We start from the raw sequence: 27,110 nt of genomic DNA, 5'->3' as shown, positions 1-27,110 counted from the left end.
CTGCAATTGTTTTATATATATATATATATATATATATATTTTTTTTTATTTTACAAGAAACCATGACCAGCAACCACAGCCGGTATAAAGCCTTCTCTACCATCTCTCGATCGAACCCAAAACCAATCATTTACGTGATCGCTCAGAAGAGCGACGACGTCACCTTTCGAAACGCTCAAAGAGTTAGTACCACGACCTTCGTAATCGTTACGTATAACGAGCAAAGTATGCCTAGCTCCTTTCGTTTTAGCATTAGCAGCTGCTCTCAAATATAATCTATCAACACTGCGTTCTCCACAGGCAGAAACCGCATCTCGAGAACCTCTTCTCACTCTAGTGTTTCTACTTCGGGCACCACATTCTGATCTGGTGTCTCGTAATTTTTCGGTATCAGTCATGTTACCTGTAACACACGCATAGAATATAGGTAATATATTTACGTATACATTAACTAAGTACAATACATGCACGTGCTGAGTCATAAGTTGGTAAGAATGGTATATTTTATTATGACACATAATTTTCTTTCGACATACCCAACGGACGTGGAAAAACATCAGTCGAGTCTTCCCAACATGGTCCACGCGTAGGTTGTGGTAATATTCCTAGTGGTAAACAAGCTGCATATCCAACATAACCTTCTTGTCCGTGTGGTGTTTGTACATACAACCAACTTTGATTTTTGAAGACCGCATTTACTACTGTTCCGAGTGGTAATGCCATTTCATCCTGTGTACCACCTTGCGTTTGATATAAGACTGACGGGAAGGATAAAACTACTGGGATGTTTGCTGGTCTTTCTATGGATGCCTTCAAAATTCATTTCAAATTATTCGTGTTTTATTTTTTTTATTTAATTACAACAAATCATTCTTCTGATATAATGAATTTACCTTAGTTAAAAATGCATCCAGGTCAGCAATTTCGTAACCGAATCTACTAGGTGGTCTCGTTTTATGTGGTCGTTTGGTACGTCTGTGTCTGTACTTTTCACGACTGTTTGGAGTCGAGGTTGATTCGCGCGATACAAGAGATGGTTCGGAAACAGCTTTCTTCACTTTTTCTTTCTCTCTCGTGTCTTTCGTACTTGCGAATTCCTTTTCTGGATACTTGTCTAACAGACTGTCGATAGTTTTGTCGTTGATAATGGTCTCCTTGTTAATAGACTGGAACGATTAAACCGATGTATTTTAATTCATTTATTTTAGTTCAATATGTTTGCCAATAAGTCTTATAAACAAAATGAAGAATAATGTACCTTTTCCATTTTGTCGATCTTTTCGATTCGATGAAGAATCTTTTTTTCACGTTTTTCTTGTCCAACGACGTTCTCCTTGCCAGCATCCTTTTCTTTTTCACTTTTGATGCTCCTTCTCGAGGATACTTCTCTGCTATCATGCGAAAGTGTGTCACGATGAACGTTTGTTCCTGTGCAAATGATTAATTCTTGGAAACGAATAAACAAAGATCTTTTTATTTAAGTAAAATTATGAACCTGTCGTGTTCGAGACTGAATGATTATTTTCGTTTCCGGTAGTAGATTGTTGTTGTTGTTGTTGTTGCTGCTGTTGTTGTTGTTGTTGTTGTTGCTGCTGTTGTTGTTGTTGTTGTTGTTGTTGTTGTTGTTGTTGTTGTTGCTGCTGCTGCTGACCACGTAGGACCCAAGTCAAAGAGATCTTCGGACGCAAAAGTGTACTTGGCCGTTGCCCCATGCTCCTCGTCGATGCAACGGGTGTCAAGGGCGTCGTGGGTCTCGACGACCTTGATGGCGATGGCGACCTCGAAGATCCTGTCACCACCGGAAGTGGACAATTAGCCACCAAGTCCACCGTCTGCATCGAACAGCCATTTTCCTGTTATAAATGAAAACAAAAAAAAAACAATTCATTATGCGTCAGTGTAATTATTTTTAATAAGAAATTAGATATAAAATGTTATTGCAGTTGCATAGTTGTGAAATGATAATTTCATTTATTAGTAGTCATTTAAAAAAAGTTAAAAAGTTATGCTAGTTATTTTATTATAAACTGCAAAATAATTATATAGCAATAGCATAATATAATTATTGGGATTTTGAGAAGAAAAAGGAGACTCGTTATTCTTTTCCACGCGGTGCAGATTGTTTCCACGAACGAAAGAAATCATGAGGATGTGTTTTTCTAAGAATGATTAAATTTAAAAGATCCGTGCAAGTAATATAGGATATATTTTCATGCATGTCAAAGAAAAAAAAAAAAACAAGAAAAAAAAGCGAAGAAAAGAGAGAAAAAATAGCAATCATGTTGGAATTTTTCGTGGTACACGAAATCGTAAGATTATTGTTGACTCTTTTCGATGCGATTGGACCCATTATGTCACGTATGAAATATTCTCCCGAAAATTGGACATTTCTTTAGCAAAATAAAAATATTGCATTTATTTCTTTTCCCCTTTTTACTCTAATGATCAGTTATATTCTATTTTTGTTGATATTCCTCTCTCGAAATATGACGGCGATATTAGTCCACCTTAATGACTTATTTTTCTTACTTGTCGTTTGATAATTCATCACCGAGTAGAACAATCACGAATACGTCAAACTTTCCTTTATTTCATTCGACCTAATGAGACTTTCGAGAATCATTTGTTAAAACGGTATCCTCATCTCTGACGTTAATTGAATTATCAAAGGAACATATGCTATGACGAAAAGGTACTTCGCGTTATGTTCAATCAGTATAAATCAACATTATTCATATTACTCATGTATTCATAAGCGTGTGATTAAATGACTCGTCTATAAAATATTACGAAGAAAAATTTCAAATATTTCTCAATCATTCTCAAGTCAGGATGCCCAGCAGAATGGAAACTTGTCGATAATTCGTCTCGTCTGATTCATTATTGGTATATACTACTGAAGAAGTGAACATTTCACAATCAACGAATGATTAAGAATTGTTCATATTATATGTGTACATAACGCAACAGCAAACATTATTTTTCTGAAGTACGATCAAATATTTTATTATTATTATTATTACTATTATTGAAATTGAATGGTTTGTAATTTTTAAAGATTTTTTACAAAAGAAAAATGTTTGCAAATGTTGTCATTCTCGAGTCGAATAAGTATAGTCAAAGAGATTTTCTCTGTGTGAGCGTGTTAAAGTGCACTGGAATTCTTGGATAACTCGTTGGTGAATGTGTACTTGCATCCAACAGCTTCGTTTGTGTACGGTAGTATCCCCGATAGAAATCGTTCGCGTAGAGAGTAAATTGCACTTCCGTGATCATGGGATTCGCTCGGTGACCAATAGAATAAATTCTCCCGATAAATCGGTTAGAATTACGAAGGGAAAGAAGAAGAAAAATAAAGAAAAGAACAAATTCTTTATGCGAAATTGCATTGATCATTAAATACTCTCTTATGAGATATTTAATAGAATCGAGAGAGTTCAATTGGTTACGGACGATGAACAAGAAATAGAATTATTTAAGTGTCTATTACGTTCGTGCTTCGTTAAGGAAAATGTTAGGAAAATTTACGATCCTCGTTTATTACCTGTGTGTGACTCGCTTAAATAAATATTATATAGAAATATTTGAAATAGTATGACAAAGAAGAGCTACCGCGACTCCTATACAATTTCTTCATCTTTTAATTATTACCTTTCTCAATAATATTTTTGTTTAGTTTTTTTTTTATATTCAAAATTTTGACATTTACTTATCGAGAAACTTTCTCAAGCGTCCTCGATTCTTACGATGACTTTCTATAAAATTGTATTCATTCGATATGTCACGACACGACACGACACGACACGACACGATACGACACATATTTTCTATCGATCTTAAGATACAAAATTCAGTCAAAAATATACCCACTTACGTAAAATAATTCTCACGATTTTTAGTTTTTTTTTTTCCACAAAATCAACATAAATTTGATCACCGGTGATATTTAATGACGTGTCGATCGAACGATAAATCAGAAACTGTGATCGAACCGAAACTGTAATTATGGAATATCGATATATTTGAGCAACTTAGAAGGAAGAACATTTTAATCCGTTTTATGTCATATCTGTTTGAAAATTTCTTTTTTTTGTTTTTTTTTCTTTTCACCAACTTTTATATATTTATAGTTTCATAGTGGTAAATACTTCGTACGCTTCTATTTCCTTCGGGAGTTTTCTCCTTTACGTTAGCTTTTGAGAAATAAGTGAGAAAGAGAGAGAGAGAAAGAGAAAAATAAAAAAAAGTAAAAAGAAGAAAAAGAAATTTCCTCGACAGATTCGATCAACTTGAGACAAATTGCTGTATAATTTTCCTCAGGATATGATTACATACGCTAATGGTGTAATAATTCATAGGATCTTGCTTTGAACCTCCCCACACGTAAAATAGTTTATGATATTATCCTATGTAATAAGGTTACTTGTGGTACGGCGTTGAAAGATTTTCCCTATAGAAATTCGTTGGGATTTCATTTAATAAAATACACGATCGGTATTGAACGAAAAAAGAAGATAAACGTGTTCGTGTAGTAATCAGAATTACATCATGATTATTAAATTAAACATCATTTCTTATACCTTATACTAATGTAAAAGTAATAATAATGTGAAAAATTGGAATGAAATATTTTTGTAGTCCTGTTAAAAAGTGCTAATTAATGAAATAAAATATTATTTTTGTTTTGTAAAGATATTAGATTATTTTGTATAGAATGAAAAACACATGCCGAGAAAGAAGTAGCCCCAGGTGACAAGTTAAAAGGACAGAGAAAGGTATAGGTGTAAGGAAAAGATAAAAAGAGGGAGAGAGATAGAAAAGATTCAAAGAAGAAGAGGAGCCTGGCAAGCTTGGATCATGCTAATGAAATTCTCAAGATATCTATCTCGTGCGCCACTGTGCACGAGGCATTAGTTTAGTTTCTTGCTCAAGGCTGACCGATCTTATCTCGCAACGCGTTCGTACGCGCGTATCAATTTCCCTGGAACGTGAAACTCCAAAGGTTTAAGGGTCCTCCTTCGCTTACAATCTTGCAACACTGTTATACAATGTTACATTGTATAACAATATCTTACATCTTATATACATATATATATATAATATTTTATTAATTTGTTCGTAATTTTTGTTGTATGCCGTAAAAATTGCTTTGTTTAACATTTAGAATTCTAGCAAATTTAATCATTTTCTTTAGAATAATTTAATCTTTAAAGATGACGATAAGTATTGTGACATTTGTCAAGTCAAAATATTGAAAGAAACATCATAAGCACCGTTGCTGTCAATTGCAATTTCTTGCTATTTCACGAATGATATTCGAATCAATCGATATTTTTCTTCTCTCTCTCTCTCTCTCTCTCTCTCTCTTTGTTGGTTCGATTTTTAAGACCGCCAAATCGTTATCGTCACTGATATACTTTTTAAAAGCGTTCTGACAAATTGCAGTAGTAATGACCGTGAAGAAGTTTCGCCATCTCGCAGACACGAATTCGCTGATGAGTCGAACGTTCATCTCAGTTCTCTTTTATATTCGGCCTACCGGTCCCGTCAAGGGCCATCAATGACTGTCACGAGCATTCGTAATAACTCTGTGCTAATGCATCATAATGGAGCATAGTATGAATCATGGCGAAAAAGGATCTCGTTCGGGACGTTATTGAAATATGCTCGAGAAAGACCTCGAGGCACTTCGATCCAAACGATATATCGATTTTAATGTCCTCGTTATTCTTCGTCCTTCATCATCTCTCAAATGCTTTATTTCTTTTTCTTTTTCTTATTTTACACGCGAATCCAATAATTCCAAGTGCAATTTGAAAAGTAAACAAAATTAATTATCTCTCTCTTTATATTTTTTTATTATTAAATAATTTCATTTAATTTACACAAGTACAATAGTTTAGTGCTTTTTTTTTCTTGCAAAAAAACTCAACAGAGAGAGAGAGAGAGAGAGAGAGAAGAAAATTACGATTTTTATTGTCGTCGTCGTTACGATCGAGGAAAAGGAAAAAAAGCCTCAAATTGCAACGTCAATCGAGTTAAAGGAACGATCGGATTAAAGCTTGAAATTCACTGTAATTTCATTCTACTCTTTCTCCCTCCCTCCCTTCCTTCCTCTCTTCCTCCCTCTTTCTATCTCATTCTATGTTCGTGATCCGTAAATCTTTCTCCCAGAGCGTTTAACTTCTCTGACCCTTTCAAGAGATTTCCAACCTGAAGAATTACACCCTTTCTCTTTCTTATTCTCTCACAAAAGGTTTTGTATACTCTCGAGTATTATTTATTTTTCTTCTTTTTTTTTTTTTTTTTATTTATACCAAATAAAATATAACTTTGTACATTTCTCGATTTGTATTAATAGTCGTTGTTATTCACCTAAAGTCAGAAGAATAACGAAATAGAAGAAGGAACGTTTTGCGAGCTCGTAAAAAAATAATGAAAGCTGGTTCGAGAAAAAGAGAGAGAGAGAGAGAGAGAGAGAGAAAGAAGAAGAAGATCTGTGCAAGAAGGAACGATTACTACCGTCAGTTTACGCGTTTATGCGCTTTCGTGTGTATGCGTTCTTATAGGCGAGTCGCATAAACTTAACGGTAAAACCAAGACTGATTTTCCGGTGCCATAAAATGTGTGAGTGGACTTGCGCGAGGGAGCTTTTTTTTTTTCTTTCTCTTTTTCTCTCTCTTTCTCTCTCTCTCTCTCTCTCATCCAGCAATTAACGATCGTAAGCCCGGTCGCACGAATTTGATTTAGAGCTCGAGAAACAGAGAAAGAGAAAATAGTGAAAAGACAGAAAGAGTAATGAGAAGAGAATTCACAGTGGATCTGCGAATTAGTAACGAAGTGTAGGTAAGAAGGTAGTAGTTTTACTCTCTTTCTCTTTCTCTCTTTCTCTCTCTTTTTTATTTATTATTTTACAGCTTCGCACATTTCCTTCAACGTAAATTAACAGTAGCATGAATGCACACATGAATCATTTTAAAACCGTTACAATATTTTCCTTGCCTGAGTCTTCTTCCATTACATTTTCCGTTATACTTGTAAAACAGGATTAGATAATTATTCAGCAATTTATTTTACATTATCTAATATAAAGATTTCAATCGGTTATTAGGTTGACGAAGTCATTTTGTGTATTTGTAATTTTGTGTTCTTTTCTCGATGATATTGTGCAGTAATGTTGTAAAAATAACATATGCCAGTAATTTTTTTGTAATTTCAAAATGTTGACATTACTCATTGACCAACCCAATAATTTGTTAAAAAGTAGAAGACAATGATTATGAAACTGATTCGTTGAATTACTTTGGTTTGTTGAAAAAAATTACACGACGAGGTATAATTTTCAATAATTTAAAGAAGTCGACGACGAATCGTATAAGCAAGACTTAAGATTATTGGTAAGGAAAAGAATGAACGATGGAGAAATACGAAGAATTATGGAAGAAACGATTGAACAGAGAACATAAACGGCGTACATACGTAGAAGCTCGTTACATTTTCTAAAAATATATAGCTGGAATATTCTTGGTTAGAGTTTCTTTAGACAATTTTCTTTTACTCGTTAGTAAGTATGTGTACTCGAATTCCGAGTAAGCAGATATAAAACAGATAACAAACTTCCAGAGATCTAATTACGACGAATAACTATTTTCTATGTCAAAAACGTTGTTTAATTTCTTTTCTCCCATCCCTTAGATGAAAATTCGATGAACCCCCTAGACGATTCTATTTAATGAAAATTTGTTTATGTAATTTGAGTATAAGCGGAAGAGAAATGTATGTAATGTGAATGTAATGTAAGTGAAAATGTTTCGCGATCATTGTGTCGGACATCTGTGGTCCGACGAGAACGACGAGGATGATTTTCTACAGCGGTGGCGGTGGTCATCGTTAAAACGCGGCTGCAGTATTCAGGTTTTACGGTCCACGTTTCTGTCTGGCTAAAGTAGTAAAATGAAATGCACCGTTGCGTCGCGGCCGTTATACATCCTTCTTCTTCTTCCTCCTTTCCAAACTATGTATATACTCGTGCACGTGAAATGTAATTTTGGTTACGTGCCCTTTTGCTCTTTGGCATAACTTCGATCACCCTCCCTCCTCTCTTCCTCTCCCTTCGTTCTCTTCATATCCCTCAAGTACACATAATGAATGATTTTTATTGATAAAACATATTAAATACCTTGTATGAAATTCTATCGTCGTTTTCGGAGGATGAAAGTTCAGCTTCTTCTCCTGAAATCGTTTCAACTCCAGCTTCGATCGATTGATAATCCGCTTCGCTGTTCCAAGAGTGTCGCCTCTTCAAGTCTCCTGCAATTAGAATTCAAACGAATTATAATTAGAAATATTGAAATGGGATAATATTTTGATAATCGTATAATCTCAATAAAATCTAATATCGAAATGTCACGCATGTTTAGTATTTAAAGTATCGAAACGCGCATAGGTGATAGAAGGATGACGTTAATTAATACGAGCAGACTCAATCGAGTCAGGTTTAATTAGAATCATGGATATCGTTCATAGATCCTGGCAACTGTTTAACGTCTACGCATTGATTGAAGCGCGTGGCTAACAAAACTCGCCGCTACTGCTTTTTACCTTTCACGTTTCTTATCTCCTTCTCTCTGTTACATAACATAGTCCTTCTTCTTCAACATCATACACCGTATAATCCTACAACGTGCTGATTCTCCTCTTGCGGAGACAGGATTTCCTGTGCAAGACGCATCACGATCTGGATAGAATCTCATCGAGATGGTTATTAATTTCGATCTGGTAAGTTGGTAGCTTCGGAGTAACTCGTTTGTGAAATAAAAGAAAGAAAAAAAGAAACAGAAAAAGAAGAAGAAGAAGAAGAAGTTATATATCAAAAAGATGATCGATGCATCGGGCAAAGTGACTCGAGAGAAGTTGTATATGGAAAATCGGTCCTTTGATCTATCGATAGATATACTGAAGATTAATAGGTTCATATATAGTCACTGAGTTCATTATTCCACTCTATTAGAGTATCTACAAGATATAATAAATAAATACATGTATATACGTCTGCCATGCACGAATTTAGAATATTATAGGATGCTCTAGCAATGTGTTGCTGTGGCTTTGTTATAGAATGTTGATTTAATATAATTCTATAAGCTATTTAGTAAATTATAACAACACACAAAATAATACCACAATTACGATGAAATAATGACAGTACTCGAAAAAATATAAAATGCAGGATTAGTTATGTCCAATTTTCGAATAGAAATGAAAAGTGTGACGACGATACTTAATAAATATAATAATGTGGTGTTTGGTATATATATATATATATATATATATATATATATATATATATATATATATATATATATATATATATATATATATATAAAGAAGTTAAGATTTATAAGGGAAGAAGAAATAAAGGCTGTTATCATATCCAACGAGGAAATTCGTCAAAGTCGACGAAATAATGGCCAATTACTTTATCCTCGGCCAAGTATCGATATGTTGGCATCCCGAGGGATAATATTGGTTCAGTGCACAAGAGAAAAAAGGGCGTGAGTGTTGGCGAAATATTTAAGATACGCGGTGTTCATCTTAGCCGAACGCAAAGGATAATGGACGAAGATGGGCTTCGCACAGGTTAAACACAGTATTCGAGTTCGTGACTTATGGGATTTGATCGTGTATTGGAGGCAACCATTCTACCTACAAATTTACTCGTTTACTCGCTTCATGGAATGCCCATAGGGGTCCCATGGGAAAGGAGAAAAAATAAAAACAAAAAAAAACAAGAATACAAAAAAAGTATCGAGCAACATGAAAATTGCTATGAGAAAATTTAGTAATCTTTCGACGACTTATTTCTGAATGAGGTATATTTATGTCGAGAAACGTTGTCGTGTTAATATTTTCGACGAAAGTTCAAGCATTCTAATTTTCTTATAGTACGTCGAAGACGAGAAAGAGGGAAAAGAAAGAAAAAAAAGCAAAAAAACAAAAACAGAAAAAGGGTAGGTAAAGATTTTGAAGAAACTTCCGTGTTCTAACACGGTCCTCTTCAACGTTGCTCTTACATTTCGCGCTGCCATAAAACATAATGGACGCCAATTTGACACGGGTTCTGTAAAAGAGTTACGAGCGTACAACGGAGTTGGAAGTTCCTCCTCTGTCGTTCGGTTGGGTGCTAAAGGGAGACCATACTAAGCGCATGTACATGCGAGAGACCACCGGACAGCAGCAGACTATAAGCTTAGCACGCACGTGCAAACCTTCCACGTGCTACTGTGCGATCTCCATGATATACCCAACTACTTTCCTTTCCTGGTAAATATCAAGAACTATTTGTGGAAAGAAGAGGAAGAAGAAGAAGAAGAAGAAGAAGACTAGCCTCGACAAAAACATGATCGATGATGATCGCTAAAATCACTGATTAGATCGTAACTTTTTCCCATTTTTTTTCTTTTTTTCTTTCTTTTCATTTCTAAATGACGACAATACGTTTTGCAAATCTTAATGATTGTTTATCCATTATTTCTGTGTTTTTTCTTTGGTCTTTAATTAGGACATTTTTAAGGATGAAATTTTGTTCTAATGACGAAACGAGTCTTTCGATCTAGGTTTAAATCGATTTCCTTACGCGCGCGCGTTTCACCGGGAACATCTAAATCAACGTTTCAGTTGAAAAAGAAGGTTACCTGGGGAATGGCGCTTCTAGTTCTTTCCCCTTATGATCAATGATCTTGTTGAAGGTACTATACCATCATCTCTTGGAAACTCATTAACATTTAACGGATAATCACCGTTACTACGTTGATTAATGACCTATGTACATATGACAGTTGGTTGTCCCTTTGGAGTTAACAAGTAGAAAGACACCACGTTTCTCTTATCTGTTAACTAGCGTTCGTGTTGCATCGAATATTTTCATTGCTGTCTATTGTCATTATAAACAAAAATACACAATAACACACAAAATTGAAACACTTTTTAAAAACATACACTCTCCCTCTCACCGATATTAATATCAACACATTTGAACGAATAGAAGAACGTTGATTATTGGATTAGATCGTTTAACACACATTTGAACACTTTTAGGATATCAATAGAGATCATTTTGTAAAACTCGAATAGACGAATTCATGAAAAAAAGATGTATGCGTGTATCTAACGTTAGGTAAGACGATACAGGTGTAAGTACTACAGCTTATCTCACAGGTGCAGCTCCTCTGACTAGACTAAAGGCGGGAGCATGCTCGTTCGCAGCAAGTACTCTAGGAGAGACGATGGGAATAAGAGTAAGAAAGAGGAGAAGAGAGGCTGGATCCTTGGCGTTGCTTCGATTGGTCCATGCTTCCCGCGAAAACGACCCGGCCAATCGTAATAACTGCGCCTCCTAACTCTTGGGTATATCGAGAGACGTGTACACGAACAAGAAGACGAAGAAGAAGAAGAAAAAGAGAAAGAAAAAGAAGAAGAGAAAGAAAAAGAAGAAGATGAAGAAGAAGGGCCGACCACGAGCTCGTACTTTTCAAGACCGATCTTTCTCCCTTTTCCACCATTATCCACTCGTGTCAAAGGTCGACCCGTAATTTATCTGCCAATTCCTTACGCAATAACTTTGAGATATTTTATATAACAATGATATGGTGTTGATATGATACAAGATGTATATTTTAATTTAGGGTTACCATAGTACTGGGCACATTCAATGTTTTTTTTGTTTTTTTGTTTTGTTTTTTAGTCAGCATAAATAATGAAACAATTTATTGATATTTGTAATAGGGGTAGAGAGTTGCACGAAGGGTTGCACGAAGGGTTGCGCGAGGGTTAAATATTTATGAATAAAATACAGTAAAATATTGATCTATCATAATAGTCAATACTTTGTTTAGTAAAACAATTGTTGAAATATTTGTCGAGCGAATATGATGGATTGGTAAATAAATAAAATAATACTTTAGGAAAGAGAAAAGAAAGAGAATTGCACATCTCGGTCGAATGGTTCGTGAGAGTAGCGATGGTAAGAAGGGCTGTGCCGAGTAGTGGGGAGAGGGGTTAGGGAGAAAAGGAATAAGGTGGAGGAGTGCCTTGCGACCTCTGACACTCCTGGGAACTACGATGGGCCTGAGGGCTTCTCCGAGAAAGAAGCTCGGGAATCCGGCGGGCCCACCCGTCCGAAATACTTCAATGATGGTCTGCCCGTTGGTGTAACCGGCAGTCTCTTTCTTACTTTTTCTCTTCAGATGCAGACTTTGCATCTCATCTCTTTGCTTACTGCACGATCGATCGCGAATTAAATCGTTCTTTCCAAGAGGTCACAAAGGCCCCCCCTTCTTCCTTCTTCTTCGAACACTCCAAATACATAATTCATTTTATTTTCAACTTCAAATTTACATTGTTTCGCTTATTGCTGCTTATTATTACTAATCTTGTCATCAGTTCCCACGAGTTCTCGATCCTATCCCTCGATTTTTTTTTCTATTATATGTTTATCTATTTATTTATATTTTGTTGGATACTCTTAGTATTTATCTTTTTTTTCCGCATGACACCAACGTGGTACCACCGAGAGACGACATAGTGTTAAAAAAAGATATTGATAAAAATTCGAGATCAAAGTCGATTTAGTTAAAAGGAAAAGTTTATTTTGTTTTTGTTTTTTTTGATTCTCGCTAAACACAAAGGAGCATAGCTTATGTGGTTAGCATCGTAAGGATCGTTTTCTTCATCGTTTAGTTCGTTCGTTCGGTTCGTTCGGTTCGTTCGTTCGCTCGCTCGCTCAGAGATATTTTTGTCGGCATGAAGGCAAGGATTTAAGGGGCAAGCAGGCGCAGAAAGCGCGCGAGCGTGTAATGGTGATTGAATGCGGCTAATGGTCGTCCCGTACGGGACTCGGAGCCCTCCAAGATATACGTTATGACTCGAGCATAACATTTACCGGGTGGTAAACAGGCACGCATAAACTTCGAAACCTCTTCAAAGGGTCTCCTCGCGACGACGATCAGGACCAAAACTTGCTGAGAGGATCCACTGATCCAATTCTCTTTTCATCTTCTTCTTCTTCTTCTTCTTCCTCTTCTTTTTTTCTTTTACTTTTTATTCTTCACTCGCCATCTTCGTCTTTTCTTCGTGTAATTTTTAGACGCAAACGATAATTCAATTTTATCTGCAATTTTATATAGGATGTTGTAATAAAACTGAAATCGTAATTACCGGTAAGCCTGATAGCGTTAACATTTTAATCAGAAAAGAAAAAATTAGTATAATATCGGGTTGGGGTTGATGAATTAACAATGACCTATTTTTTGGTGTTACTGGTCAAGCCAAATGACATCGGAAAAGAAATGAAATACGAGAACTATGATATCGCACAATGATATTATTATTATTATGGTTTATATATATATCTGTATAGAGAGTAGTAAAACGTTTTCTGGCATATCATGAACGCGAGGTTGGTTACGTTAAATTTCAATCTCCATGGTTTTGCTATAAATGTCAGTCAAATTGTCTCTTTTGGACAGGTTCGTGATGTCGAAATGCGTGTGGTCCACTCGGTTTATTAAGTCCACCCTCGACTAAAAGAGCCCAAGGCACTACGATATTTCGGCACGTGAAACAAGCGTAAAGCGAGTTGGAAAGAGAAAAGATTAATACCCAGGTAATTGATATTTCTCTTTCATACTTAATATTATAATAATATATCATTACTATATTATTATATTTTCAACAGTATATTTCAATTAAAAATAATACAATAAATATAGCGATATTAAATTTTTCTTTTCAAATGGCAAATTATTGAAATATACAAAAAAAGAAAATTAGCAAACGTTTAGAGAAATAGTTCTGTTCACCGATGTCTTAATAATTGAACATTAAGAGGTATCTCGAGTAAGCAAGAAAACTTGGCAAGACTTTAATTGACGATTGGAATTCGAATTCATTTTCCTTCCTATCCTGCTGAGTTTCCTAAGCCAAGAGCCAACCAGAGTAATCACATAGATCGTTAATTTAATGAAACTTCTCTAAGAACTCGCATTCCATGGTTAAAGTATACGGATCTTGGGGGGAATATTTTCGATGCTAAAAACTTACTAGTCTTATTACATACATACATACATACATACATACTACTTCTGAAGAACTTACTAGGGACGATATCGAGTAAAACTCGGGGATAATATTTATAGATACCTTAGAGGCATATTGTACCTTCTACTTCGTACGAGCCATTATCTACGATGTGTTTCTAAGATTTACCTTGGCCGCACATTACGGAATGTATCGGCCATTAAAGAGACACCGTATTTTATAGAAAAACTCAAGAATGTTGTCGTCATTGAGAAATAAAGAAGAAGAAAAAAAGAAAAAAAGAAAAAAAGAAAAAAAAAAGAAACAAGACAAAAGGATAAATAGTAGAGAGGAAAGGGTTCGTAAAGAACTGATCGATCCACGTTATCGAAAGGTGAACAGAGTCAAATCGAATTTGCATCATGACTATAATTAGTCTTCCTTGTTCAAACATCCGCGTCATTAAACTGACGACTGATTTGTATTACCGCAACAAATGTTCACAGATAGAAAAAACTTCTTATGCGAAATATTCCGCGCTCGGTGATAAAGGCAAAGATAATAGCAGCTTGGATTGAAATTAAAATAGAACGGTGGAGGAAGAACAAAAATAGAAAATGATTGAACGAACTATTTGATATTACATTTGTAAGAAAGTTTTGCGTGATTACGGTGTCAAGTTGAAAAGTAAATCGTGTAAGTCGATTTGGAAAAAGACGAAAGGGCTTCCCTCTTAACTTACCACTTAACGATCATCCGAGCCAAACTTTCATTCGTACGAACACGTAGATATGTGTGTAGTACGTATGAACGAGCTCGACGTATGCCGGTGCACTCGGCAATGTACGCCATATTAATTACAATGATTTCCTGCCACTTATGCTCGAGCGAGATTTAAATTATAGATATCTACCTATAGGCTGGCCCTTTTGCTCGAAGGGGGAGTCGAGTGGAGTGGGCCCTTGACTCGCATCGAGATTACAGGGTGCGCTCGAGTATTTCAGGAATCAAACTCGCGTCATAACTCTTGGGTCATGGGTCAATCTATCCTTCTCCTCCTCCTCCATCTCAACCCCATTCGACCCACACTCAATACTTTGATACCATCTTCGAAAATCTTACGATAAATCGATACCTACTCTCCAAACTGGATATGCATCTTTAAAAGGAGCCAGCTATTGTTCTACACATTTCATAATTATCTTTTAAATTACTATCAATTTATTTCATACAAAACGTTAAATCGACGTTACACATTTTTATATAGAAATTATTATTTATTACAATTTTACATATCTCAAGTTGAAATATTAGATCTACCCAAAAGTTCTGTTCTGCATCATTATTTATAACTTTTTATACCACAACGTAATGACAGTTTGTATATTGCATTTTTCAAAAATGAACCGGTGTTTGTTAGAACGGACAGAATTTTCCGGTAGACCTAATATTAGATTTTATACGGTGATTACCGTATAAAAATGGTAAACGTTACATTGCGTTTAATTGTGTTAATTTTGAAGATAATTGCGAGAAATTCAATAAATATTACGGAAAAATCGTTTCAAAGTGCAAAGTGTTCATTTTCAATCGCGATGCTGTACTGCTATATATTATCCTAATGGGAGTTAGCATTCAGATGTCGAATTTTGACAAGCAAGAAAAGTTGAACTCTCATGGACGATGAGTTAGCACGATCGTAGGAAATTTCACTCGAGGCATTGTAGGATCTCAACAATTTGATCGAACCTGCTATGTGGGATTAAATCGATTTAACGAGCATTATCGTAGCTCGGTCATCGATGAGATAGATCTTGTCCCTTTTTTATTTTTATTTTTATTATCATTATTATTTCTACGACGACCCTATACCACGACCAAGACCACGACGAAGACCACGAGACATTCAATTTTCCAGTCAGCTAAACACCGACGTGTCTGCCTATTGCCGGCCATTACCACTCACCGCGTTATAATATCGGGAACACGGTATAAGTAACGATAAGTGAATAATGAAAAGATTTAAGTAGTTCATGTCTATAATGAACTGAATAAATAAACCCATAGAATATGATTTTATGTAATAAATCAAGCGTGAATATTTATGCATAATCGATAAATGAAATCGAATATATACGGGTACGCAATAAGAAAAAAAAAAAAAAGGAGAAAAAAATACATTATCTATTTTAATATATGAATAAATCTAAGAACAGGAAATTGCGCAATTCTGTTCAACTAAATTATAGTGAAATATTATTATTATTATTATTATTATTATTATTATTATTATTATTGTTATCATCTCGTTGTGTTGGGTTATCACATAAAATTGCAATAAATATGTTCACAAATAATAATAATTATTATTACTATCATTAATTTATCGGTTGGCGTTAGGGTTACGAGTTACATAACTTAAAACGTTCTAATGTGCATTGTTTAACCAAGCTAAAGGTACGACGAGCATTCTCTTCTAATAATGGACTGACGAAAAGCAGTAAATCATATTTTCGACATAAAAGAGCGTGGATCGTTGAACGGCCGTAACTCGAGTGGATTGCGTGCGAAAACTTTGCTTTCTTACGAAGATGCTTCGAAGTTCCCATCGTGAAATACTCTTATGGGAACACATAAGTGTCAATGCACCGATATTTACAAACATTTCAAAATGGTTTTAGTCGGGTAAACAAATTTAGAGAAAAATATAAAATTTCTGATTTGTCCAATCAAATTCTAGCAAGGATGGGAAAATGCGAAATGAATGATAATATTTTATTTTTTCTCGCCCCCTAGCCCCCTCGTTCTCTTTCTGGGAGAGGGTTGAGACTTGGAGAATCTGCTTTACGAGAGACATAAATCACGAGTGTTGCGCTCGTGAGTGTGAGTGGGCGGAACCATGCGGTACCTCAACCGTACACCATAAATTTGATACATGTTCATTGTGGTGGCTGGCTCGGTGAACAGTCGGTATACTTCTCGCGCGATCGGTGGCCCACAAAACTTTTCGCTGACCAATAAAATATCACGTTTTGCTTACCGCTCGTAAGCTTATGAACCGTATGAATTTTTCTCAAACACGATTGTGCTTTTTCAAAACCTTAAATATAAACGAAAAAAGAAAAAACAGAAAGAGAGAGAGAGAAAGAGAGAGAAAAAGAGAGAAGATTTATATTTAAAGTCTTTTAAAGATCAATTGATAAATATGAAAGAAGAAAAAAAGAAAAAGAAGGTAATTAAAAAGGATCAACTTCCTTCCTCCGAGATTACAGTCATCGGAAAAAAATGTCTGCTCCGTATTTTTTAAAAGAACCACTCGAGGATCAGCACCGTGTACGAAAAGTAATTACGAGATTCGAGATAGGAGCAAGATGATGGTAGTAGTGGTGGTGGCGGCGGTGGTAGTAGTGGTGGTTGGCCACGTAATTTCGTTCTACACCTGGTTTTCTTACTGACAGCATTGCTTGAATTTTACAATGCGTTGATAATCAGTATATGAGTTGAAATTTCAACTTGAAATTCGAAGGATATCGCTAGTCTTGATAAATTTATTACCTTACTCTTACCTACACATACTTATACATATAGTAAGCGTAATCAATTGGAAGACAATTTAAAGAAATTGTGGATCGCAAATGATCGACCCATTAAAAGACTAACCGCACATATCTTCTATTCGATGGTTACCAGGAAGAATTTCAAATAGTAAGACATTGTGTGTAATGTTACGATCGTAAGCAAGATCTCGTCCGAGGTCTAACTTGTTGGACTTTAATGATTCGATTCTCGATCTGAAGATGATCAGAGTTGATTGAGTTTGAAAGAACATCGTTCCCTCGCGTGCGGGCAATCGCTACTTTGGTAGAAACGATCCGATATCAGCGGATAATCCGTGTAACAGGACCAAGACGAAGACGAAGACGAAGAAGATAGCAAGGAGAAGATCTGTGTTCGTATCATACATACGAGAGAGTTTCCGCATATAAACGAGCGGACATGAGAAATAGTTTCATCGGTCATTGTTTATGTAGCCAATTATTGTGCCATTCGTTCTCCGAGGGTGGTGTATCACTTACAACAAATCAATTTGAAGCACACACACCTTATTCCACAGGCCATTCCCATCTCTTTTAAACATCGTGTCCCGCTGAGCGGACAATGTTTTGTCTCGCCCAGCTTTTAAAGCCGACCACGCTGTGAGATTCTCTCTCACAACCTACCTAGTCACCCACCTAAAGGATTTCTACCTTATTTTCTTACCATTTCGTTTCGAACCCGAAACAAGTTCGTGACCCTAAAGGGAAGAGCACAGGTTTTTTTTTTTCTTCGTGCCACGCGACAACCCGATTAAATTTAATCGCCGTTGAAATCTCATTTCTTTTTTATACAAATTTCATTATTGTGCCTTTGTTGATGCCAACAAAAAAAGTATTTTTTAACATTCGTATAATCAACCATTTGGATACACATTTATTTGAAAATTATTTTGAAATATTATAATAATTGAAATGAATATTAAATATAATATAAAAATTACGCACATTACTTTGAAATTAAGTAGAATGAATTAGTTAATTCTCGTCACAGTTTCAATGAGGTATCAGAACGTCATGTGCGTCTTTGCCCAAATAAATGCATTACCTACTAATACGTCAAATGTAGCAAAGGGTTAGAAGGAGGAGTAAGAAAACACATTAATTACTTATAAAACAGAATAGAATTGTTTGAATTGATTTAACGTGTTTTTGTAGTTAAATTTGAGTCTACGACAGTACCGTATCGCAGTCTCATTCGCACCGTTCGTAGCATTAAAGACCGTATTTAAGTGGCGTTTCTTCTCCTCCTTCCCAACCTCCTTCCCCCCCCCCTCACGGAGATAAGACTTAATGGACTTAATGATCGTGCGTGTGCAGAACACGTCGTGACTTAACTTCTTTACGAGGACTTCGTCGTACCACTAGGATTTTCCTTTTTCTTTTCATCCTTAACTTTGCGGTTTTACCTATCGTAAACTTTACCATCGATTTAAATGTTAACTACGTGACGCGTTCATTTTCAAAGGTGTTTTCCAACATATTACCGAACGAATCATAATTTATCATTTTTAATAAGCATCGCGAGAAACTCAATCAAAAATCATTGCTTTGTTGTAAGAATTGCTTATCAATTTTTTGTTTGTATGTATAATTATTACATTTACAAAAAAATATATAGAAATAATAAGCAATCGCAATAACGCGATTAAACGATTCATTTATTACATTAGGTTGCTTTCATATACTCGCCAATAAAAATCGCCAATAAAAATGGCCAATGTGGGAATCGTGCTGTGAACTTTGGCAAATCGATCACGAAGTCCTATCACTTGGAAACAAGCGATGTTCTTTCTCGTATACTCGCCGTGGGGTTCGTACAACTAATTAGCATGCTAATTAAGCGGCACCGAAGATTTTACAGACTCCACAGAGAGAAAGAGTGAGAGAGAGAGAGAGAAAGGAGTTCCAGGGTGATATTCTTTACCCTTTCTCTCCCCCTCACTACCTTCCCTCTTTTAACCTAAGGCTTACTTCGACTTTCTCTTTGTCGTCATAATCTCGAGTTGATGATAATCCTGTACAAAGATAAAAATGGATTTTAACAATTATCGAGCTTTCAATATTATCTTTGAAACGGAAAAAAAAAATCAAACGAAAAAAACTTGCCAAATGAAAATGGACGAGCGTAGAATAAAAATAAAAAGATAAAAAATATCATTGGAACAAGTTGAATACTTGAAAAGGTCCGCATTATATAAAACCGATTAATTTATATTCTTTCGAATGATAGCACTCGATTGTCCTTCTTTGACCATAAACGTTCACGGTGCTACTTCGAGTTTCATAATGTCATGGCAAAGAACGTCCGTTGGAAAACAACATAATAATTTCCAACTGTTAAAGGTACCCCACAGATGAAGCTATTAATTGGTACATTAATTCTGGATTTCTCAGAATGCCGGAATGTCTCCGGAGTCACGGAATTAAGTGTTAAACGTTTGCAACTTTCTAACGCTAATGGGGTCCTCCTCGAACCACCAAAGACATTACTTTTTCTTTCAGGATGATGACTTAATTAGCAGACGGATAATTATTTCTCTTCTCTTTCTCAACCGATAGACGATACTTTTTCTCTACCCTTTCGGCGAGGATAATGAGAATAATTACGGTTATTAGGGATTAGATTTATGACCGAGGAACCTACATTTGTAAAAGCTACAATTTGTGAAAGTTAAAATCTCTCACTCATACAAAAGTCAACAAATATTTATAATTCAATTAAATTTCCAAATCCATTCGATCGAATGATAACTACTTATCTCGTTATAATTAATGCTTTTATTATTTATTATTAATAGATTAATTTAAGTATCCACATTTTGAAAGATTTTGTTAGTTTTAACAAAATGATTCTCTCACTTAATTTAATATAATAAGTCTCGTTATGTTAATTTCGTAATTTTGGAATAGTTCTACGAAGGTTTTAACATAAATACCAATTTCAGACTCGAAAATCTTCCTTCCCATTCTTACACCCAGTGAAGAAGAAAAAGAAATTAATTCGAGAGTTTAAAAGCATCAAAACGACTTTCCCGTTCCCACGCCTCTTGGTTGGTACCACCTGACCTCGACACGCGAACCCTAAGATTCTCGAAAAGTTTCAGTAACAGTCAGGGCTTACAGTCGATAATAATTAACTTCTTCGTATCGATTTTTGAATAAGAACAAATATTCTATGAAATTGAAACAGCTGTAAATCATTGCAAAAAGAATGATTTGTCAACCAAAACGATTGCAATTAAATATCTTTAAAATATTTTGTCCGCTCCAAATGTGTAAAATGTTAAAGAAATGATACCTAAAGGTATAAAAAAGAAAATATTAGCGAAATTTGAACAATATCCTCTTAGGTAGCTCGGTAAGCTATTAAGGACACACGAGAGCGTTAAGGAGATTCTAAGAGAAGATGGTTTATGCAGATTCCTCGTATTAATAACTACCATCTCCAGTCTTATGCCTAAGACAAGCCGCAAAGTCAAGATCACAGAGGTTAAGGCGTGTTCAACAAGCTGCTCATGGCTACCACTTAAAGGGCCGCCCCCAGTCGTATGCATACGGAAGTGCAACATAACTTTCTTCTTTTTCTTCTTCTTATTCTCCTTCTTCTTCTACTATACATATAGTTAAATTTGCTAACTTGTTCGTATTGTCCAATTTTTCGTAATCATCTTGATCTAATCAAAATGACAACATTGATATTGGAATCGAGTCAACGAACATTACTGCAAATGATTTCACAACGATAATTATTTTAATCTAATTTTGGTTATATCTATAAAAGTTCAAAAGTTCAGTCAGTGTTACGAATTTGAAGGTAAAAAGAAAAAAAAAGAGATAAAAGTTAAAGTCTATAAATCATCTCTCAATGTTCTTTTACTTCGAGCTCAACGTTAAAAGGTACAATGCACGATCTGTAAAAGGTATTCACGAAGTCAAGAGTGATATATCGCCGTGAGAGTTCTACCATTGTTTGCGAGTAAGTTCATAACCATGAGGTAGAAAGAGAAAAAAAGAGAGAGAGAGAGAGAGACGAGACCCTGCTTCTACTAACAGCTTCCTCGTATCAATATGATCACTTTTCTGATTATATAATTAACAAGTATTATATATAGAATTTCTAATGACAATGATTAAACGTTTTCGACTTACCGTTTGGAGCTTGTCTGCAAAGTCTGGCGAACATCCTTTTGATTTATCAATGAACGTTCACCTGTAACAACAAAATATTACCAAAAAATAAAATCAAATAATTAACACACACACATACACATACACACACATATGAGAAACAAACGCGATAGTTTATAATTTTATTATATTTAATTGAATGTAAGACACGTGAGAGTATGAAAAGTTAAAACAAGGAAACATACATAGATACTTGATCAAAAAACTCAAAGTTTTGTCGGATATAATTATTCCGGATGTGTTGGGACGTTAATTAGTAACGTTAATTACGTGAAACGACTTTCAACGAATACTATCACAATGATTCAACCGATGGCCATGACTATTTGGTTTATCCTATTTGTCCTGCATAAATAGAAAGATTTCAAGATCGATAAAAGAGAGAGAGAGAGAGAAAGAGGTGAGGGAGGGAAACTTGAGGAGAGATTGGTGGGGCAAGCAGCATATGCAAATCTTTAGTTCAAAGTTTATAGGATTTAATTAACTATAGGATTAACGGTTTCGAACTTAATAAAACCGGTTTTTGTATTTTAATTGACTTCATTTGGAGGCTCCATAAATTCATCAGATTTCGTGGATACTTTCGTACACACGAATGAATTTCTTTTATTTTATTTACTTTCTTTCTTTGTTGTTCTTTTTTTTTCGACAAATATCTGGAATCTTTCTTAATTAGCGCTAATTACGATATCTTTTCGCGTACCATGCGAAAATATCTCAAGTCTGACAGAAATCTAATTGTAAGATATAAATTTGTTATAATTAACCGAATGGGGAAAAAATAACAAATATATAAAAGAAATATTATTGAAATTTTGAGTGTGCAACTTAAGGGGTTAATTCAAAATTTTAAATTTTAATCTAAGGTAATTTCTTAAACAAAGCCAATAAAAAAGAAGAAATAATAAATAATTGATCGAGCCAATCGAAGGAAATAATTATAGCAATTGCGATGGAAATTTTTCCAAGGAACTTGGGTAAATATTCGATCGTTGTCAAGAATCGCCATACACATGCGTAAGAAAAGAACAAAATGAACGGATACCGGAAAGTCGGGTATAACTCGCTCGATCGATTCTCGCGAAATGAAGGGAAAAGAAAAGAAAAGAAAAGAAAAGAAAAGAAAAGAAAAGAAAAGGAAAAAAAATCAAAGTTAAAGAAGAAGCATGATTGTTAACCGAACGATGTGGAAGAGACGTAATACGACTTGGTGATGGACGATCGTGGAGCCGGAAGTAGGATAGTAAAAAAAGCTAGCATTTAGAGAGACACGTTCAGATCATCCCGCGAATGCCTACACGTCGAAAGAGCAGGGTCGAAAGCATGTTAGGGCAACAACACGTTCCACGGCTGTTTGACATAACCAGTTCGGAGCTGCGGGCAAGGACGACCCCTTCTTCTTCTGCTTCTTCTTCTTCTTCTTCTTCTTCTTCTCATATTCTCCTACTCACCCTCGATCTTTCTCTTACTCGTACCATCAAACCTTACTCGACCCTGACCATCGCAATATATCACTCCCGTACACTTGCCATTAACAATTCGATTTTATTCTCGTGTCAATTTATGATACACACGGTCCGTGACTTTGCTAAAGTTAACCCTTTACACTCGAGGTCAAACTCTCCAAACGATTTTCCTCATCTTTATTGAATTTACGTTGAATTTCTTACTTCCATCTTCGAACAGCCATGTGTTCATTCGATAGGATGAAACATTAACGAAATAGTTGACATTTTGTTCCAATCGAATAGATTATTCATTATAAAGTCAAAGTTTAGTTTGTTTGTTGCGTGTAACCCTATTGAGATACTAATAATTAATTCTAATTTAAATCGAAAATCAAGATAATGATAATAAATCGTAGATGATATTATCATTGCTAACGATAACGTAGACAGGACATAGTTGTTAGCGCGTGTTGCTGTATACTATCTCTTTGATCAACCGTTAGCCTTACCACCAAAGATACTTATCAGTGATATAACTTCTGTATCTTATCAGTATATGTTACAAGTCATTTTATATGCGCTCAATTTATTGATGAATTTGTGTGCATTAAATCGTATTATTCAGGTAATTCGTAGGATTTTTAACAAGGGTCTAAACATTCTATTACTCGGATACTAAAAAAGTATGTATGTAAAAATGATTTTGAATATGATACGATAACGATATTCTAGCTCGATAATAAATTATACATTCTCCAAATTCCACGTTAGTGAAGAAAATTGATGAAAATAAAAGTAAATAAAAAAAGTAAATAAAATTTGGAAGGCTTTAGGTTAAGCACACGATGTTATAGGATATAATTAAGAAGATTTAAAGGTTTCCTTTCACAGGTTAGAAATGACACGCGGACGAAATCGTGCAGCAGTGCTATGTCATAGCCTGTTGAGATATCTCGAACCATCAGATTACACCTATCCCTGGCGCCTCTCACCGAGTTATCCTGACGTACGACTAATTGCACGAATAATTGCATCGGCGATAATCGCATCGACGCGATTAATATTTCTACCTCCTGTCGAACCCCTTTTTAATAGCTTCATTATGTTTTATATTTTATCATAGTATCATATAATATTATATTATTTTTCATTTATTTATTTCTTTGATTTTAATTTGTTCTTTTCGTTTCTTTTTCTTTTTCTTTTTTTTTTTTTTTTTTTTTTACTCGAGAATCAAACGAACGTAACTGACCGCAGTCGGGATGAGTTTCATTTCAAGTTTTTATTTGAAATATCTTCAACTTATTGAATCGTCACGCGTTCGAGTTCAGTATGGATTTAAGCAAAAAATAAACTCGATTCGCCGTAGGTGTTCCCGGTAGATCGATGATCTCTCTCTAGGATATCAAATAAAAAGAAGAAAAATAAGAAGATGAAGAGGAGGAGGAGGAGGAAGAGAAAGAGGAAGAAGATGATGAAGAAGAAGATCGAAGAGAGACTGTTCGAATGATAGAAGCAAAATAAAAATAGTTTGGTAAAAATTCCGAGAATGTTGAAAATAACTTTTACGATTACTAATTTTTCATCATAAATGCATAACGTTAGCAAATCCACGACGTGTTCACGTTGTCCTCGGTTTGACGTTGATGAATCAAGACGCGTGGATAGGGAATATTTTCAGCAAAAACAGATCGAAGATGAATCAATCTGAAGAGCTATTAAAGGAGTTGAGAGAGAGAGAGAGAGAGAGAGAGCGGCATTAAATTTCATTACATGCACCTTGTTTTGCGGGAATATGATTCCGAAGACCTACCATTGAGAAGATTGTTAGTTCTCTCCCGTCATTCTCTGACAATTTCATATTTTATTCGTGGAATAGGAAATTTTGATTGAATTAATAACAATCATTTCCAACATCTTTTACATCAATATATTCAATCGAATCGAATCATTGGAGAATATCCAATACTGACAATCCTTAATTATCATCTCACGATTAATAATCGATCATTATTTTGTGAGCGAAATTCGAAAGAGATAATTATATATTATACCAAACGATGACGATACGCGTTAATGTGTACGTGAGCGTGTATGATTGATATTACGTATATACTTTGATAAATGTACTCGTTAAATGTCAGTAAACATTGACGAATAATCGAATTAAATTATATCATAAATTTTCGTAAAAATTCTGAACTCACGGTACAAATAAAAAATATTCCATTGAACGGATAAATGCGGTGTGACTGACGTGACAATAAACGAGTTCATTATAATCATTTTAATTTAACCTTTTTTTTTATCCATGCACAATTAACATTATTTATTTTTAAGGAAGCATATTACTTTCTCTTTCTATCTTTGTTGATTTGTACATACTGAAGGTGGTTTATATATAAGAGTGGATCGTGACAAGAAACAAGGAGTTGCACGACAACAACGACGAAAAGAAGAAGAAGAAAAAGAAGGAGGAGAAGGAGGAGGAGGAGGAGGAGGAGGAGGAGGATAACGTGACCACCCTCCGTGTACGAATGGTAAACGGATACGAGCATCTGGACACCGGATACTGTGGTTCGTTACCCTTCGCATCTTCCACACCGGAAACCATTCTTCGCACCGAAGGTAAACGCCCTCTGAGCTTTCCGCCAACGATCCGCTTGGCAGATCGTTAACGATCTCTATGTATGTATGTATGTACGTCGAAGTTATCTTTCTAGATTATCTCGATACCTCGTCGGGTTCCTTTTACAAGAAGACGAGATCGACTTCGTTCCGCTTAAACTTTATAATAACCTTTCTCTCTCTATCTATCTTTGAGAAGCATAGGCTGAGTCAGCAACAATTTATATACTCCGAATATCGTCCATGATTTTTGGGGATAATGAAAATCCCTCGAAAGTTAATTTGCATTTAGTCGTAAATAAAATAAAAATCATCTTACTCTTCTATAGACAAAAATACATAGAAAGTAATTTTCAAAATAAGAAATAAATAATTGATAATCGAATAGAGTTTGTTGATTCAGTCTGTATTTAGATTCCATCGAGAGAAGAAAGAAACCAATAGCAAACCATAGCAAATCGATTCTAACCTAGCGACCATACTTCATTTTGTACGCGACACTTTTGTACGCGAAAAGAACTCGGGCAACTTTCTTTTATTTTTCTTTTTTCTCTTTTGCTATTCTAGTCGATGTACAAAAATTGGGCAGCTAACTTCGTAGCTCGAAGGATCAAATGTCGGATTTGAAAAGTCGATAGGAAAGGTACGTTGACTGCTGAGAGCTTGTTAGTTGGGTGACCGTTTTCAATCTTGCCGATGTCAGCGGGTGTCGAAGTGAGGCGCGAACGAAGACGCGTCTGTGAAAAGAATCCTCTCTCTCTCTCTCTCTCTCTCTCACTCTCTTTTTTGAGAGAAAAAGAAAGAGTGACGACTTCCCGTGTGAAATTCTCCGAGACTCGTTCGGTCCACTCTCTTTGATTCTACCAACCGCCATTTTCTTCCTCTTCTTCTTTTTCTTCTTCTTATTTTGAACGGATCGATCACTGATAACAACTGACCAACATAAATGAACAGAACCCCCCTTTCAATGTGATAGCCAACCAAAGTACATATCAACTTTAATTACCATCCGTTTAATCATTTTTAATTAACACTAATTTGATTAAAGTTTTTCATGAAAATTAATGACTAAGACTCGCGTTAACGATTGCTTTTGACGATGCTATGAAATCATACGAGCGAGGAAGTCGTAACGTTTACTTCTTCTATGTGTCCTGAGTCAATACACTCGCAC

The 27,110-nt window shown here is 35.2% G+C and overlaps 2 protein-coding genes across 4 annotated transcripts in view; both read right to left on the bottom strand.

Annotated features, from left to right (window-relative positions):
- Positions 1 to 18: 18 nt before the first annotated feature.
- LOC107065724 (uncharacterized) lies at positions 19 to 8,856 on the bottom strand. Its single transcript, XM_089172662.1, has 7 exons — positions 8,602 to 8,856; positions 8,180 to 8,310; positions 1,496 to 1,853; positions 1,259 to 1,428; positions 894 to 1,166; positions 537 to 810; positions 19 to 403 (listed from the first exon to the last, which is right to left on the bottom strand). Exons 1-7 carry the CDS (start codon positions 8,639 to 8,641, stop codon positions 51 to 53), a joined length of 1,599 nt encoding a protein of 532 aa, XP_089028788.1. The 5' UTR covers positions 8,642 to 8,856; the 3' UTR covers positions 19 to 50.
- The window catches only part of LOC107065721 (dynein axonemal intermediate chain 4), a 31,402-nt gene continuing 12,470 nt past the window's right edge, over positions 8,179 to 27,110 (bottom strand). For 2 of the 3 annotated variants that reach the window (XM_089172659.1, XM_089172658.1), the window contains exons 6-7: positions 21,822 to 21,882; positions 8,179 to 8,310 (exon numbers count right to left, since the gene is read on the bottom strand). The gene's annotated coding sequence lies outside the window, so the exon portion shown is untranslated. The remainder of the gene's footprint in view (positions 8,311 to 21,821; positions 21,883 to 27,110) is intronic. The other variant, XM_089172657.1, reaches the window with a different exon arrangement.

This window comes from Polistes dominula, unplaced genomic scaffold, assembly GCF_049000335.1.
Source record: "Polistes dominula isolate Pdom_NZ unplaced genomic scaffold, Pdom_raw_medaka contig_23, whole genome shotgun sequence".
In the NCBI taxonomy this organism is placed as follows: Eukaryota; Metazoa; Arthropoda; class Insecta; order Hymenoptera; family Vespidae; genus Polistes; species Polistes dominula.
Note: the sequence above shows the minus strand (reverse complement) of the source record. Positions and strands in the feature narration are given on the sequence as shown.

What these genes read in the sequence shown, in the direction of transcription:
- LOC107065724 (XM_089172662.1), bottom strand. Translation starts at nt 8,641, where the DNA reads ATGTTATGTAACAGAGAGAAGGAGATAAGAAACGTGAAAG. An exon ending in GGAGATAAGAAACGTGAAAG is followed by an intron (nt 8,311 to 8,601) that starts GTAAAAAGCAGT and finishes TTCTAATTGCAG; the next exon opens with GAGACTTGAAGAGGCGACAC. An exon ending in TGGATGCATTTTTAACTAAG is followed by an intron (nt 811 to 893) that starts GTAAATTCATTA and finishes TGAATTTTGAAG; the next exon opens with GCATCCATAGAAAGACCAGC.